The 17326-nt window shown below is 39.4% G+C and overlaps 1 protein-coding gene across 2 annotated transcripts in view; it reads right to left on the bottom strand.

Moving 5' to 3' along the window:
• Positions 1–212: 212 nt before the first annotated feature.
• SAMSN1 (SAM domain, SH3 domain and nuclear localization signals 1) overlaps positions 213–17326 on the bottom strand; it is a 37897-nt gene continuing 20783 nt past the window's right edge. For both annotated transcript variants that reach the window (XM_077819926.1, XM_077819931.1), the window contains 5 exons: positions 15091–15220; positions 13250–13401; positions 10384–10590; positions 8055–8205; positions 213–1661 (listed from right to left, as the gene is read on the bottom strand). In XM_077819926.1, coding sequence (XP_077676052.1) covers positions 1462–1661; positions 8055–8205; positions 10384–10590; positions 13250–13401; positions 15091–15220 — 840 coding nt within the window. In that variant the 3' untranslated portion in view covers positions 213–1461. The remainder of the gene's footprint in view (positions 1662–8054; positions 8206–10383; positions 10591–13249; positions 13402–15090; positions 15221–17326) is intronic.

The raw sequence follows: 17326 nt of genomic DNA, 5'->3' as shown, positions 1-17326 counted from the left end.
CCACACCTTATGGTTCTGAGGCCAACATGAACACACCCATTGCACTATGGCATTTAGTGACAGGTAGAGAGAAGGCTGTCAAAACAGTTTTCATTGTAAATTCCCATTTTCACTTGTTCATAACTTCCTCGGAAATTCTCTTTTTGAGAAACTTTCCAGACTTGGTCTCTTCTGAAGGGTGATTTTAAAAAAAATGTCAGCAAGCTAGTGGAAACTATTCAACATAGATATAATTTATGAAAATGTGTGACTAACAGGTGAGAGAGGAAGTCACTACATTAATTTTATACAGATTATGCATGATAAAAAATACTCAGTAGATGTCTCATATATTATGTTACCATTATGAACATACAGTCTTTGAAAAGTTAGTGTCCACATTAAAAAGTTTTTAAGAGTCTCAATCACATAGTTCTGTTTATTGTCAAAGGAAGTACTTCAAGAAGAGGGGAAAAGCAAATAAAAGGTATATTCTAGTGTAAAATACATGGGGAAATGATGATTAGCTGTTGTATGGAGTACACTGATAATATATACCAATGTATTAGCTATTGGCTTTTGCATACAAACAAGTATTTCTACTGACAAATTTCATGCTAAGCGCAGAAGGAAGGAGTTTCACCAAAAATAATAATGAAAGCTCAGTTGTGGATATCAGTTAATTGCTAATAGCTCTCGCTTTCATTTCACAATATTTAGAAAGACTGTAAATAGTAATAAAAAGATAAATGTGTACAAAATTCAAACTGCAAGTCGCTCCTAAAGGCTACTGAAGACAGAGGGCCGGATTCTCATTTACACTAAGGCCCCTTTGCACCATGGTAATGTAAAGAGGCCTTCAAGTGGCTGAAATTTCCTTTATGCCCACATTACACAGCAGAGTGGTGTAAAGCAGCTTTAATGTAAATGTGAGTCAGACCCAGTATTTTTCATAGTACTGTAGAATATCAACCCTAATCACCTTTTTATTATGCTGGTGTACTGGTGAAAAGTCTGTTTTGTACAAATATCAGAGAAACATTCCTCAGAAGATAAAAAAGGACAATAATTAATATTTAGCTTTTAAAATAAATATGTACACTATTTACAATATTTCAGAATGTTTCAGAAGATAACATATCCAGAACTATGTGCCAATGCCTAAAAATAACTCCCTGTTCTTTTAATAGAAAATGATTTTATATCTATATCTATATATATAGCAGTTATTTATTTTCCCTTCAGTCAACTGTTCAAGAATTAATAAACAAGGAAAGTATGGACATTATTTTCGTCAACCAAGATTCAGGTACACAGTGTCCATATATTGAATAAAGTCAAAAATATTGTACTTCAGCTGGAAACCCTAAGAGTGCTTTCGATGTTGAGAATATTTGCAACCTATTATTGTGCTGCCATACTAGCAAGTTAGCTTAACGTATCTGATAGTCCTGTCTGCAAAGCTGCAGAAAAGCACATATATCAGTTGGTCTCAGTGATGGTGATTGTCTGTAGCACGTCAGATAGGTTTTCTGGATCTAGCTCTTCTTTGCCATTATCTGAATTTTCCGATAAGATGTAACATCCAGAGTCTCTCGGACAGTCATTTACCTCTGACTTGTTAAAGCTGAGATCGGGCCTTAAGGTCAGGGTCTGTTGCTCATTTTCATGTTCTTGTTCAGCTGTAAAAAATGAAAATGAAAATGTTATGAACCCCCCCGACCAACACTTAGATGATTACAAGATTGTTCTTGGAGCACTGCAGAAACTGAATTGGCAAACTGCCGATCTATTAGCGCTGTACCTTATATCTGTTAGAAATTGAAGCCTTAGAAATCAAAGGATTGATCGTTATCGCTACAGGATGTCAACAGCCACTGTAGCCCACTCAACATCAACACGATCCTGCAATACATTGCTCACAGGTGGATACCTGAACCCCAAAGAAGACAAAAGGACTGTGTATTGGTTCAAGGGTCTGCTTGTGCAAAGTGCATTGCAATGCTGGGGCCTATATGCCTGACTCTTCCCCTTCCCTCACTTTCAAAACCCTTTTAAAGACCAATTCAGTATCATCTAACGTTCCAGTTTTCAATGTGCCCTCAACCTTCTGTGATTGATGTGTACTGTAGTGTAGCCGCTGGATTTAGGCTGTGTCTACACTACGCAGCTTTTAGCTCACAGCTGTGTCACTACAGCCGTGCCGCTAACAAATGCGCAGTGTAGCTGCTGTTTGTTGGTGGGAGACAACTCTCCGGCCGACAAAAAACTTCCACCCCCAGCGAGCAGTGGTAGCTTTGTTGGCAGGAGAGCACTCCTGACGACAAAGCGCTGTTTATCCCGGTGCTTCTCCTCGACAAAACTCTTGTCTTTTGGGGTGTGAGTGTTTTTTTAACACCTCTGAATGATAAAAGTTTTATTCTTCACTTGCCAGTGCAGACAAAGCCTTAGTGTATTTATTTACAGTACTGGGTATGTTAACCATGCCATACAACTGCAAGATTTTCAAAAGCGCCCACAAAGACGGCCAGATTTGCCAAAGAGCTCAGTTCCCATTTTGGTACCAAAATGAAGTGGCCAGCTTTTCAAAAGCAATAAGGATCAGATTTTTAAAGATGTGTAGGTGTTGCTGTACTCAGCATTGCAAAGCCTAACTGGGGTAGGCACTTCAGTCTCATTTTCAAAAGGGACTTAGGCACTTTGGATTTCAATGGGACTTAGGCACTGAGCCTAAATCTCATTGAAATTCAAAATCCCTTTTGAAAATGAGACTTGGGCTTTGCAATGCTGAGTGCAGCAAGGACTAAATACCTTTAAAAATCTGGACCATAGCTTTTCAGTGAGAGCTGCTGGTGCTCAGCATTTCTGAAAATCTGGCCATACATAAATAAAGGACGAGAGAGATTTTCAAAGGCACAAAGGGCAGTTAGTCACACAACTCCCATTCATGCCGTTGAAAATCCCCCCATTCATGCCATTGAAAATTAAACAGAAGCAAATTTTTCTTTCAAAACATTTGTCCTTATTTAGCACTTGCGCTATAATGAATAATCTGCCAGTGAATAGAAAAAAGACATACAGCCTCAACAGGAAGAACATCAACTGATCCCAACCTGGCATCTCACTGAACATACCAAAATGCCATGAATTTGATTTATATTTGACACAGAGGTGGTTCACTACTCTATCAGCAACTCGTATCAGGCCTGACATACTACACCAAACACACTGTTGGCATTCTGTATCTAAAAGCTGTCATATAAGGTATCATATATGAACTGGTAACACACTGGTCTTAAAATCATTGCATGGCATATGCATGGGGTGTGTACAAAGGCTTATCAATACGTGCTAGAATTGTGTTCTAAACATGTGTCAGCAGGATTAAGATACACAAGGAATGTGGTTCTGCCTACTTGTCTGTGTCTCTGATGTAAATTAGGTAAGGTGTGACCAAAGACAAAGAAAAGCACATTTACATACAAGTCAAACAAAGCCATCAGGAGAGCAAAAGGGGAAAGAGGAATAGTCATAAGAGAGTTATTCTGAAATTCTTATATGTAAAAATCAGTTTTGTTCTCAATTAATACATTTGCTAATGATGACAGCTTTATAGTGAACATGCATCCTGTGTATTGGAAGTAGAGTAGATTATGTGCATTTACAGAATGGTCTTATCTACCGTATGTCTACCAGGAGGCTGGGGTCCAGATTATATTTACAGTGTGCGTTGCTGCTGCACCAGGAAGAATTATGGCTTTGGATGCAAAACCCTCCCTGGAAAAGGCAGGCATTCAAGGAAGATTCATAGATAGTCATTTCAAAACAATCACAATATTTCATTCCAAAAAATGTAAAAACTGGACACTTTGGCATTGTTGGAACTTTTTTCTTTTTCTTTTCTCCTAACTAAAGTTCTGGCAAAATCAACCTGATTTCACAAAGCATTTCAGTTTTCAAAGAATTGTGTATTCTAACACAATATGGTACCATCAAAGTATCTCCAACCAGCTCGAATTGTAATCATCTACCCTGAAACTCCTGCATAACACGTCTGCATCAAGACCATAACCTCTTTTGAGGTACAGATTATCTTTTTAGAAAGCTATCCATTCTTAATTTAAAGACTTCAAGTGATGGAGAATCCACCATTTCCCTATGAAAATTAATGGTTAACTACCCTCACTGTTAAAAAGGTGCACCTTTGGTCAGATTTGGCAGTGTCTGTTACTATTTCATCCTCTCCCCACCTTACAGAGGATGGTTTGTCATATGAAATTTCACCTCTTTTTGTAGGGAAAATTTTTGGTAATATATTGGGCCAAGTTAATTTCTGGAGTACCTCCAGTTACTTAAATGGAGTTATATCAGCATTATTAATTATTATTATTATTGGTTAATCACAATAATCGAGGATAAATATGTGATGCCTAACCTAGTTTTTCTATTAGCTCATGCTATATTTCAGCCAATGCCAGCAAAAAACATGTCTGCTTGGTCACTGTGTGCTTACAGAATTCAGCAAGTTACTGTATGAACCCTTCCTTAGATGCTGAACTCAGAATGTCTTCCTATTCCTCAACTGTAATCCCGTGATCAGTTATAATACCACTTGCAAGTGCTTTTATCAGCTTCTGTAGAATCATCTCTCTGTCCCATCAAGCAGTGACCTAAAAAAGTGTTAATTCTGTTTACATCATTGAGGTGAAAGAGGAAGCTTTGTCTTTTTCTTTCTTTCTTTCTTTCTTTCTTTCTTTCTTTCTTTCTTTCTTTCTTTCTTTCTTTCTTAAAGTGAGCAGGAAGAGACCGTTATTGCTGGATTTTTTTAATTCCATTTTTTTGGTCATCCTATTTGTTTCCTTTTCATTTAAAGATGACTTTTTAACTATGTTCATCTGAATAGTATAACTTCTTGTGCACAACTGGATCTGTTGTGGGGTTTTTTTGCATTTGTGTCTTCCCATCATGGTGTCACAATGACATATCACATTTGGACCAAAAATGGCAGGAGCTGAAACTTCTGTAAGAGGACTATGTATACATTTTTTTCTCTGGCTTTTGAATTATTGTGTGATGTGAATATATGGTAGTCTTGGGTAAACTCTGTAACTTTCTAGAAAGCAGAGTATATGCACACACTTTTTCTGTAGCAAAATCAATCTGAGATAAATAAGCTAAAAACTAAATCACTACAAAGACAGAATGGGACTCTGAAGTGGTGGAGCACTGAACTTCAGTGTCACAACTATATCATTATTGCTGGTCAAAAAAATGGTATTTTCTGTGGAAAAAGAAGATTTAGAAAATGTTCCAGTGTTTGTTGTCTGAAAAAAATAAAAATATTAATTTTTCTGTTTTTCATTGAAAAAACAGAAAGTTTCAAACAAAACAAATATTTTCTTCAGGAAAAACAGGCCAATTTTGTCTGAAAAAAATTGATAGAAAATTTTCAGCCTACTCTGACTATCATGCAGTAAATACAAAAGCTGCCTCAACAGAATATTGAGCATTATAAATATATATGGATTCAGGGTAAATGTCAAGTTCTCCTACTTCACAAACAAAAGCTATATTTATTTTTAACTTTTGACTTTTACACCTACTTGTTCTTAACCACCTGGATACACTGTCAAGCTCTTTATCATTGAAGGTAAGTCTGTGGGGTTAACCTGGATGTCAGTGAAGGATACATTGTACAGGAAAAGGAATAGATAAAGATCAACTACTGTTAAGTGTTGCAGATTCATCAGGCCTCACTATCTGATCGACAAATGGAAGGCGTGTTATTTTTTCTACAGTAAATTGTTTCATTTCAGATATGTAGCTTTCAGTCAGAGCTGTCTAAGATAAGGTTAGAGGAGTCCAAGTATGCAGAATTTTGACACGTATTCCAATACAGACTTTTTCCAAACTTTTTCTTTTTGTTGTGCCCTCCCTGTGCATTCTCTCCACTGCTGCCCTGCCCTGGTTCAGACACCCAGCTGGTCCCAGCCCTGCACCCCACCTTGAGGCTCCCGATAACCTTATTGCATCACACAGTTCAAAAACCAATGTTTTAATGCTATTTTAAACTATAGGATTAGACTAAGAGTATTGAAGAAATATTAGGCCTTAGGTCTTTGACAATGAATTTGTGATGCATATGCGGTTTTTCCACTTGTTAGCTCTTGGAAATTATTGTTACTACCACTATTTCGGTGGGTCTGTAGATGTGCATGGAACTTTACAGAACTATTGAAAGGATACATCCCTTCATAAAAGAGTTTATAATCTAAAACCCTGATTCAGGAAAACAATTAAATGTATGCTTTAGAAAAATTCCTATTGACTATCAGTGGGGCCAGGATTTCAGCTCATGACCACATATATATGTAAGTTCAGTTATAACAATGGTGTCCAGTTTTTGCAACCCAATTTTCCAGTTGGATTGACTGAAACACAAGGAGGTCAAATGAACTGGCCAAGGTCACACGTTGAGTCAGATGCTCAGGCTGGACTTAACCCCAAGATCATCTTGGCTCCCCTTCTTTTGTTTTAACTACTTGACCGAATGGCTTATTTATATTCCTCTATGCAGTTGTATCAATTTTAGTTTTTAACATCTTTGTACTTTAGAGTGTCATGTCAACCCTTGCACATTACTTCTCTCCTCATCAATCCGCTGACAAATACTACTGTGCTATGGCAATCAGTTAAGGTCAGCTTCATCACCATGCTCCTGATTCAGGAAAGCATTTTCCTTGAATGTGTGCTTAAAGTTAATCATACATAAGTCCTATTGACATCTCTGGGACTTAATAAAAGCTTTATAATTAAGCACATGCTTAAATTGAGGCCCATTCACTATTCTGCTTTTTGAGAACAGTGTTTGACTGAACTGAAATACTCATGTATTCACAGCTGAGGTGAAGCAATTATTCATGTCATCCATGGATCTAATACTCCAACATCATCAGTAGCCTTGAAACAAGGAACACATTACAAGACTTATTATTTACAGAATAGTTACAAGTATTTCAATTGTTAAACTTCTGCACAAATATCCTCAAGTATACTATTCTGCCTGAAAAACAATGGCATAAACCCATGCTGGCAGAGGGTAGGGACCACACATGGATGGCAAAGATTAATTAATCAAGGTTTAATGAAAAGAATATGAAAAGGCTGTGTCAGGTTAAGGACACTCTTCCCTGATCCTTGCACTTTTGCTGGCATGGGAACATGAAGAACATCAAGTGATTAAAAGACTAACTGATGTCTGACTGTTAAAGAGTTTAGATAGTTAAGGCTGCCTGCAATGCTTGCTATCGCTTCAGTATTAAAAACAGTAAATCATAATTACACCATACCGGAACAGTATTTCATGACTACAGAAACCTGTTAAAATTACTCATACTTTGCACCAATAAAAAAATCTTTGTAAAAATATAACCTTGGCATTTTCTGTTCCTGTTTTGTTTGTTAATTGTTGATGTAAAATGTGTAGGCTAAAATATACAGAATGTGCAGCATGATCAGTTAGCAACCTAGAAATGTACTGGTTTCAGAGTAGCAGCCGTGTTAGTCTGTATCAGAAAAAAGAACAGGAGGACTTGTGGCACCTTAGAGACTAACCAATTTATTTGGGCCTAAGCTTTCGTGGGCTACAATCCACTTCATCGGATGCATAGAATGGAACATATAGTAAGAAGATATTTACACATACAGAGAACATGAAAAGGTGGAAGTACCCATACCAACTGTAAGAGGCTAATTAATTAAGAGGAACTATTATCAGCAGGGGAAAAAAAACTTTTGAAGTGATAATCAAGATGCCCCATTTCGGACAGTTGACATGAAGGTGTGAGGATACTTAACATGGGAAAATAGATTCAATTAGTGTAATGACCGAGCCATTCCCAGTCTCTGTTCAAACTTAAATTGGAGATAAACCTGAGATAATTTTTCAGGAATTTTTCCTATTTGAGGAAAAAATCTAATTTGTGGACCTCAGCAGAAGTCACCATTATTTTAAATGTGTCTGTGTTTCCAATTAAAATGAGAACATAACATTGAATGTAAGTTTACACACTTACTTTCATAGTCCTGTAGATTCTCAACTGCAGAGAGTAACCTTGCCCTGTCTTCTGGGTTTGTAATATTTAGTTCAATCAAATGGCTCTCCTGTAGCTCCTTTAAATCCTCCAAAGTCTCATAACCATTTAGCAAGAGGGTTGATGAGTATTCCTACAAAAGGAAAAGCAAACAATTCCTTTAGTAAGCAATTAGCAGGTTCAGTTAGAGATATAACCACAATTTCTCTTTTTCATTTTTTTGGCGGAAGTGCAGACAAAAGTCATCATGACTCCTGGAGCACCAAGTCTCTCAATCAGTAACATTGCCTCTGGGCTTGTATTAAAGAGAGCTGTCAAGTTAGTGTTCCCGCCCTTGTCCTGCCCCTAACATGAGACACCCTGCAATGTGTCTCAGTGTACCTCAGATATACTAATACTTTACATTCAGATTGGGTTTATGTAGCTGAACTGCAACATTGTTTAATCTACTGCTATCCAGAGGGCCAGATCCTCAGCTGGTGTAAATCAGAATATCTCCATTGAATCTGATTTACAGCACCTGAGGATCTGGCCCAGTGTCTGTAACATTCCCATGTTAACTTGAGGAACATGAGAATTGTTTCATAGAAGTCTTTGTGTGGTGTTCCTGTTGGAAACTAAAGGTTTTCCATTTTCGTCAGTGGACTGCTGGAAACTGCAGCGCATACCCATAACAGGCATTGCTTAGTGTCTACTGCATAAAATAAGCCATTCTAAAGGTCACAGAATGAAATTAAGTGCATTATTGTCCTTTATATTTTCTAATTAGTTATTGTTAAATTAAAGTTGGATTGCCTGGAAGGGCAACACTGACACAGAACCAAGAATATGATTCAATAACAGGTCAGGGGGAAAAATAATATTTCAAGACACTGAGAGAGAGTTTCCATTGAGATGGACTTGAACCAAACCCCTTCATTCCAATTCCCCCAAATTTCAGTGCCTGGCCCAAACAGGACAAACCAAAATAGGAGAAACCAAAACTCCAGATTCATTCACCCCTAAACTTTGTAAATGTTTGGATTTGGGTCTGACCTTTGTAGCTTGTGTCCCCTTTTTAATTTTAATGTAACATACTTTCTGAGCATATTTTTCCTCTCCTTTTATAAGAGTAAACGAAGTCTAGAGATGGAACCAGGAGCTTCTGTGTTCTAGTCTCAACTCACTGCCATCTCAGGCTGTGACCTTGGGCCATTCACAACCTCTCTGCATCTCAAGTTCCTGATCTGTAAAATGAAGATCAGTGGCCAAATTCAGATGTGAGGGATACATTTGACCCAATAATATTTACATCACTAACATGCAGTAGGAAGTTTTGAGGATTAATTAGGGTTTGCAAACTGCTTTGAAATAGCAGTGTCATATAAATACCGTCATTATTATTTTATGTCTGAGTCACAATAATTATTCCATTGATAAAACAGCCTAAGAAGCAGCATTCAAATTTTATGTATCCAGAAAACAATTTGAGTCCAGCCAGAAAACATTTTCCAGTCATAAAGAAGATGAAGTACCAGTCTGTTATAAACCAAAAGGTAAGTACACAAAGGGATTCTTTTTCGGTAATGTGCTTTTACAGGCTGGGAAATTTAGCAGCAAAATGATTGTGTGTTAATTCAAAGAAAACTTCTGATGAGCAATTTGTTGTGTAAAAGTGAGAGCACAAAGACAGCAAGGCTACAGCACATAGTGTCACTTCCATGTAAAGATGAGATGAGCAAATCCAAAGCTCCATAAGCAGGCTGGGTATTTTGTTTACACTGGTGCCAGCCAGAGGGAGCATGCAGAGAACCACGTAGATGGCTGTAGGACTAATGCATTGTTACTCCTGGTGCCCTCAACTGTGTGTGTGTTGTCCCAGTGTCTAAGTGTGTGTGTATTCCTGCAGAGAGAAGTGATTCATTCCCACACAAATACCAGTGCTATAACATTGTTGTGATTATTCTTATTTATCATTTGTATTGCAGTAATACCTAGACACCCCACCAGAAATTGAGGCCCATTGGACTAGGCACACTACACATCTATACCAAAAAAAGACTGCCTCTTCCCCAAGGACCTTACCAACTAAGAAAAAGGCATATTAAATGAAGGATTAATTCACTCTCATGCCTCATTTTGCCAACAACCACCCTCACATCCACATACCCACCAGTTGGGTAATGGAAGGAAGTAGCATCTTCTGGGCTACTGATAAGATATTTCCTGAGCTGCTGGAGCCTGCCATTTTGGCCCTGGCTGTGATGTAAAAATAAGAGCAAGTGCACAGAAACAAAACACTCCACGCAAAACTGGAAATGTGTTTGCTGACCTGAAGATGGACCCGTTCCAAAAGTTCCTGCAGAGTTTTAGGTTTGGCCCTTTTGCTCCCTCTGTGCACCTTTATCTTCCTAGGTGTAGTTTCCGCTTCCAAAATAATATCGACGTAAATGAATTTGAAGTTTCCCACCTTGTTATTCAGCATGCCTGTCCACATACCCATGGGAGTTTTGCAGATGATGTCTATAATGTCTCCTTTCTAGAGAAAAAAAAGGCACACCACATCTGAGGAAGATGATTTGTGATATGTAACCTGTTACCTCAATGGAGCAAGAACAGACATCAAGCAGAAGCAACTTCAATGCTCAGGAGTATTAACGAGAGTGAAGAAACTCTCCTTCCACAACTAGGGAATACTTCTTGCTTTACAAAATTTCAGAAAACAATTGCAGAGTAATGCGTGGCAAGATTGGCCCTGGCCCTACGAACTCTTGCAGAGGAATAGGGGGCAGAAAGGACCCCTTTCTTGCTTGTGTGGGCAATACAATGCACATATGGGATGGGAAGTGGCCTCCGTGGAGCTACTATTTTCCTTCCTATGCAGATGGGCCAACAGTGGGCAGGAAGGGACAGAGAATGGGTGGAGTCTTGGCAAGGAGCAAGGGGGCATTCATAGGGTATATCTCCTCTACACAGTTAACCTGGACTCTTACCCAGGTTTTAGCCCAGGTTCCTACCCTGCCCCCAAACCATTCACACAGAAAAACCTCTAACTTGACCTGGAGTGCTTTAAGCCAGACTAGCTTACAAATCTTTGTGTGGGGGTTGGAACCCAGGCTCTGCTTTAACTTGAGCTGGAACCCACCCACTTTGCGGCAAGGATTCAGGCTAAATCACTCAAGTGCTGATAGGCCTCCAATGCCTTTCCCACAGTTCCCCCAGAGGGTAGACAAGTTCTCCCACAACTGATAAAAAAGAATCACAGAACACCTTGGCACAAAAAAAAACCCCAAAACAAAACATGGGATATGCTCCAGACAACAATAAGCAAGTGAGAAACGGTGAGGGCTCGGTAACAAAGATAAGCCTTTGCAGTCAGGGCTCTCACACCTGGGCTAGGCTTACTCAGGTGCTGATCACCCAAGCTAACTCTTCAGTAAAAACATACTCTTAGAGTAACAATTCTCTTCCCAGTTTGCTCCTGGGACAGCGTAACTATGCACTGTCCCAGGAGCAAACTCCTTTATTCTGGGCAGTTTGTAAATACACAATCTAGACCTTAATTGTTAAATTATATATATGCATAATTTTGTCTTAAAATAAGAATTTACCACAGTATTTCAAACAGTGGTTTGCAAAGCATATGCAGCAAATCTCCAGATCCATCTGGGGTTTGGAGATTTTGTTACAAACTTGAAATTGAGACCCAATTTATTACAATGTGTGTTATAAATTCTGCAAACATTTTGAGTAAATTTCAGCCAAATTATAGTTTTGCTTTGCAATCATGCAAAGTTCAGGGTTTCACCAGGTTTTGAGTTTGTTTGACCACTAAACTCAGAAGTATGAAACCACATGAAATGAAAGCTATGGAAATGTTTACCCCCAGCCCCAGGAAAAGAAAACACTATGTTTTTGGAAAGGTCTAATTTCTACATATTGGGAAGGGGTTTGGATCTGGATCCAGATTAGGTTCAGCCTGAGGTTCAAAGCCAACTCAGAACTAGGGTTTGTGTTTTGATTGAACAGTGCTGAAATTCTGTGGCCTGTACTCACAAGTTTTCAGCCCCAAGCAGCAGACAGCTCACAACTTTAAAACAAGCTGTCTTAAAAGTGAAAAATGTACATGACCTCATGTTATGCCATTTGATCGCCAAATAGCTGATTTGAAGGGGAAAAAAAACACTTAGGTGGTTGGGGAAGTAATGAACTAACTGGTGGTGAAAACAATCACCAAGTAAAGGCAGAGGTTGAGGATACAATAGAGTAACAGATAAACTGGGCAGGACTATGTCATGTGGTGGTTTAAAGGTGACAGAAGGAAGCTTATATTTGATGCAGGGGAGAAGGAGAGTAGCTTACAGGGGTAACAATCAAAGCAACAATCAAGAAAGATGATTTTGGGAGCAGTATTTTAAATGGACAGAATCTAGATCTGGATACACCCTGGATGAGGGGGCAAACTCAAAAATGTGGCTTGGATTAGAGATCTGAATGACTGGGAAGATGGTGGCATTGTGAACAATGACTGAGAATGTGGAGAGAAGGGAGGCTTTGGAAGAGATGGTAGGTGGACAGCACCTTGTCAAGTAAAGCGTGGGCTCCTTGTAATACTATTCTGTTGTTCTGCCCACCTCAATGCAAAAGCTCATTGTGCAACCTTCTCCAGCTTCACTTGCTGCAAACATCTCTGCCATACCCTCTGGATTGGGAGAAATGCAATGTGGCATATTTCCATAGCTTGAGTATGTGCTTCTGAAGTGGTTTACGGGAGGAGGTTTAGGATGGAGGTTTCCTGTGTAAGAGGATGAGGGCTGAGCCTGTGAGCCTGTGAGCCAGCTAAGCCTGGAAAGCTAAAGAATCATCCTGATTTCCCAGGAGACTATCACCACAGAGCTCTCAGTCAGTGTGAAGCAGCACTTATTCCACACCAAATGGGGCTGGAGTATGAGGAGTACATCACACGCTGACATTTCAACTGGTTCTTGGTAGGATGGAGTCCCATGACTCAGGGTCCCTGCAATAGTAGGTTTGACAACTCTGTATGAACTAGCCCTGCACAAAGGTATTGCAAAAATGACTGTGTCTGTTTTAAAGTGCCATATACCTTAAAAGTCAGAAATGAATGAACAGACCCCGTACCTAATAAATGTCTCAGATATCTCTACTGCACAAAGCAATTTTGATGACGGTCTCACCTTGATTTTGAGAGAGTCATTATCATAAGGACTCGGTGTGAAGTCAGTGTGTACTTTGGCTCGTCCACAGAATGGTCCAGTGTAAGGGACTTCATCATCAAGTCTAAAGCTGTCCCTGTTGCTGGTTCCATCTGAACAGCTAGTCACTCCACCTAATGGAGATGAGAATGAAGATTTAAATCCCCTTCCTTGAATTACTGGATATTCAATTTTGTATAGAAATTGAGAGGCCAATATGCAAAGCACAGAATTAAAAGACTGTACTCAGAAAGTTTTAACACATTCCAAGAAAAATATATTCAATAATCAAACATACTATGAAAGGCTAAACAAAATAAGTTGGAGATCTTTAATTTATTCTGTGCAATAATCCTTTATGATGCTGATGCTAATAGACTACTCATTTTACTTATAAGCTTGTTGAAATATTACCTCTGCAGATTAATAATGTGTATTTTAAAACTGCAACGTAGGGAATTATATCTGCTGAACTTGTCCTGTTTATTCAGAGAAACTGAAACAAATACTGCAGAAACTACTTTATTTCATTATATTATAAACTAGGACCTCAACCCACCTGCATTACAGCGGGAAATTGTAATCTTATCTACATTTCTACCTGTCATTTTATCCAAGTTGAGTAATAAAAACATCAGTAGAGTAAGTCAGGCAAATTGAAGCAAGTTCTGCCAAATCCCATCCAAGTATGTTTTTAGATAAGAGCAGCAGTATGTGGAAGTAAACTCCCATATAATTTGCAAAAATCACATCAGAGAAAACGACCATAAAAATTATTTGACTTGATGTGGTTGTTCAAGTGCACAGCTACAACCCAGAGCCAGACTAACCACTAAGTACAAATGGCCTATGTCTACGGAACCCACTCAGATCATATTATATATGCAGTGACATCAATGCAACATCATCATGTACAGTTCGGAATCCTTGGGGAGCAGTTTGCTTACAGCATGGCATCAGATAGCCTCCTACAGGAGGCTGCCACACAGGAACCCCATGGCCCACTGGAGAGTCATATGCCTCCCCAAACCTCCAGCTTATGCTACCTGGTGGGGGGAGTAGCAGATTTTTGGTGGGTTGGGAAGGAGGCAGACCTTGGTCCTCTGCTGCCTTTGTGTTGGCTGGGTTCTCCCACCTCCTCCAGAGCAGCAGAGTCAGGCTGGGTACCCCCTTTTGGCCAACCCATCTGCAGACTGGGGGCAGTGGGTTCCCAGCCAGCCTAAGAGAAGGCTCGTATGTTGGTGACCCTGCAAACACCACTCCACAGGTGCTGGGGCCATGGCAGCGACATGCCTAGGGCCACCTCTGACATTTAAGACTGTTGTATCAATAGGCAGGATGTCAGGCTTGTTGAAAAGCTCAAGTTTAATTATTGTGGGGTTAAATTTTGGCTCTAATTACTCAAATGGGCAAACTCTGATTCACAGATGGTAAAGCCAGAAGGAACCACTGTACTAATGTACCTCTTACCTCCTGTATAACACAAGCTGTATGACTTCCCTGAATCAACTCCTGTTTGAGCTAGAGCAGATCTTTCAGAAAAACATCCTGATTTAAAAATTGCCAGTGAAGAATCCAGAAAAAGTCTTGGCAAATTGTTCCAATGGTTAATTAATCTCAAGGTTAAAAAACTGCACATTACTTCCAATCTGAATTTGTCCAGCTTTAACATCCAGCCATTGGATCTTCTTGTAGCTTTGTCTGGTAGAATGAAGATCCTTGCGTTATCAAATTTCTGTTCCCCAGGGCCAACAACTCGAGGTGTATTCAATAATAAATAATAAAGAAAGAGACTGAACAGGACTATGATTTTTTGTACTTACTAGAAGAGCTCTGGCCACTATTCAAACTATAGAGACTGTCCATGGAGTCACTGGCTTTTAAGCAGACCTTCTCCGTGTGTGTGCCATCCCCAGGGTCACTATGCGAGTAGCCTTCTTTTCCTTCTTCATTCTTCAGCAATAAAAATCAGTGGTTAGATGCAGTGAAATAGATTTTACATGAACAGCTGACATGCAATATCTTGTGCACATTTACTTTGCCCGTCCACAATGATTTAAAAAAAATATGATTACACTTGCAGTTTAAGAAAGCTTCTTTCACTACCAACCCTTACAAGGGAGGAAGCACTTTTCGTGGTTACACCATGGGGCTGGGAATCAGGAATTCAGGGTTCAATTCCCAGCTCCACAACTTCCTCACCCTGTGACCATCGACATGTCACTTACCCTCTCTGTGGCTCAATTTCCCCAGTGACTGCCCTCCAGAAAAGGACAGCCGGCTAAATTCATCCCTGATCTCTGTGGAACTACAACAGTAGTGAATCTGGCACAATGACATTTACATCCATCTGAAACTTATCAAGGGGAAACCCTAGATAGCCAGAAAAGAGACTTTCTGGCTGTTTTGCCTCACCAGAGCAGAGGCCAGAATCTACCCCAAAGTTTTTCACCTTTCATGTTTTTTAAGTTATCTTTGCTAATTTTAGAAGTTCGGGCGGCAAATACAAAATCATCGGAGGCCAAATTCAAATAGGCTGCCTCTTCCACATACTCAGGAAGCCCATAGGAGCAGGAAGGGAACCATTAGCTGCAACTGCTGTGTCTTGCAAAGAGCTTTCCCAGACCCTGGACTCTACTGGCCTACTGCAGCTAGAACCAAGGTCAGGGTTTTCCAGAGCCAACCTTCCAGATGGGAATGTGGATGATCAGCTACCTCACTCCCTGAGTTGGCTGCTCAAGTCTCATAACAAAAATGCTGCGTTTACAAAATTAACATAGGCCCATTTCCCTCACAAAATCATCTAAGGCCTGGGTACTGGACCTTAGAGGTTATATTATTAAATGCTACCTCTCAAAGCATAGCTTATAGAGTTTGCAAAGATTAGAAAGTATGACCCATGCTTCAGTCACCGCTTAATTTAAAGCAGACGTAATAGCGAAATGGAACAATGATGATTTCCAAAGGAAGCTGGTTCTTTACAGTATTGCATTATAGTGTGAACTTAGCGTGACATGTTGATGTAACCTGGATGTCATATGCCCTCTGGGATATTGCATCAAACTAGGGAAAATGTTAAACGTACGTTATTTGGCTCATAGAGTGGAGCAAAGGTGATAGCACATTTGTGGAGTGGGCTCAGGGTCCCTGGTTTGGGACTAATCTCGAGAAACTCACTTCCTCTTCCCATGCAGATGCACGTTACACAAATCATAGAAATCAAGGATGATTGGTTTCCAGCAGGGAGAATGCTAGTTACACCATTCTATTGTACCCTGCACTAGTTAATCAGTGGAGAAGCACTGAATGATATTAGTTACAGGGGAAAAGAAGATTGTATGGTACATATGTCATCTGTTTCTTTTGTATGAAGAATTGATTTAACTACACAGAAATAAATGTGGCACTTCTGTTTATCCTTTCTCATAATACAAAAACAAACTGTTCACCTAATGAAAATGAGACTCAAATATAAAACTAATCAAAGGAAATACATTTTAAATGCACAGTATGTCATTAAAATGTGGAACTCACTGCCACAAGATAAGGAAAAACAAGGTTTAGTTAGATTCAAAAATGATTTTGCATTTATTCTTTTATATAATAAGAATATCTGCAGTTACATTAGATAAGATAAAAATGTCTGAGGGATATAAACCCTCATGTTTCAGGACATAAGCCTGACAGGGGTTAAGAAGAATTCCTGCTTGCAGATTATTCCATAAATGTCCACTGTGAGAATTCTTCTGAAGCATCTAGTATTGGCCTTGGTCAGAGACAGGATACAAGACTAAATGGACCACTGATCTGAGTCAGTATGGTAATTTCTATGTACCTCATTTTGGATCAGATTTTTCCTGGTCCGTATACAGATGGACAGTTAGTGGGGCGTGTTTAAGGAGCTTTCCCCTCACTTGAATGGCCATATTCATGGATGGATGTGCACACAATCTTTTCACTGTTGGCAAAGCAAAATCTCCCCTTTCCCAATCGTATAAAACTCTCATCTCTATCCAGGACCCCAGGTGGGTGAAATTGTGTGCACGCGTGTGTCCGTGA

The sequence above is a fragment of the Eretmochelys imbricata genome, chromosome 1, assembly GCF_965152235.1.
Source record: "Eretmochelys imbricata isolate rEreImb1 chromosome 1, rEreImb1.hap1, whole genome shotgun sequence".
In the NCBI taxonomy this organism is placed as follows: domain Eukaryota; kingdom Metazoa; phylum Chordata; order Testudines; family Cheloniidae; genus Eretmochelys; species Eretmochelys imbricata.
Note: the sequence above shows the minus strand (reverse complement) of the source record. Positions and strands in the feature narration are given on the sequence as shown.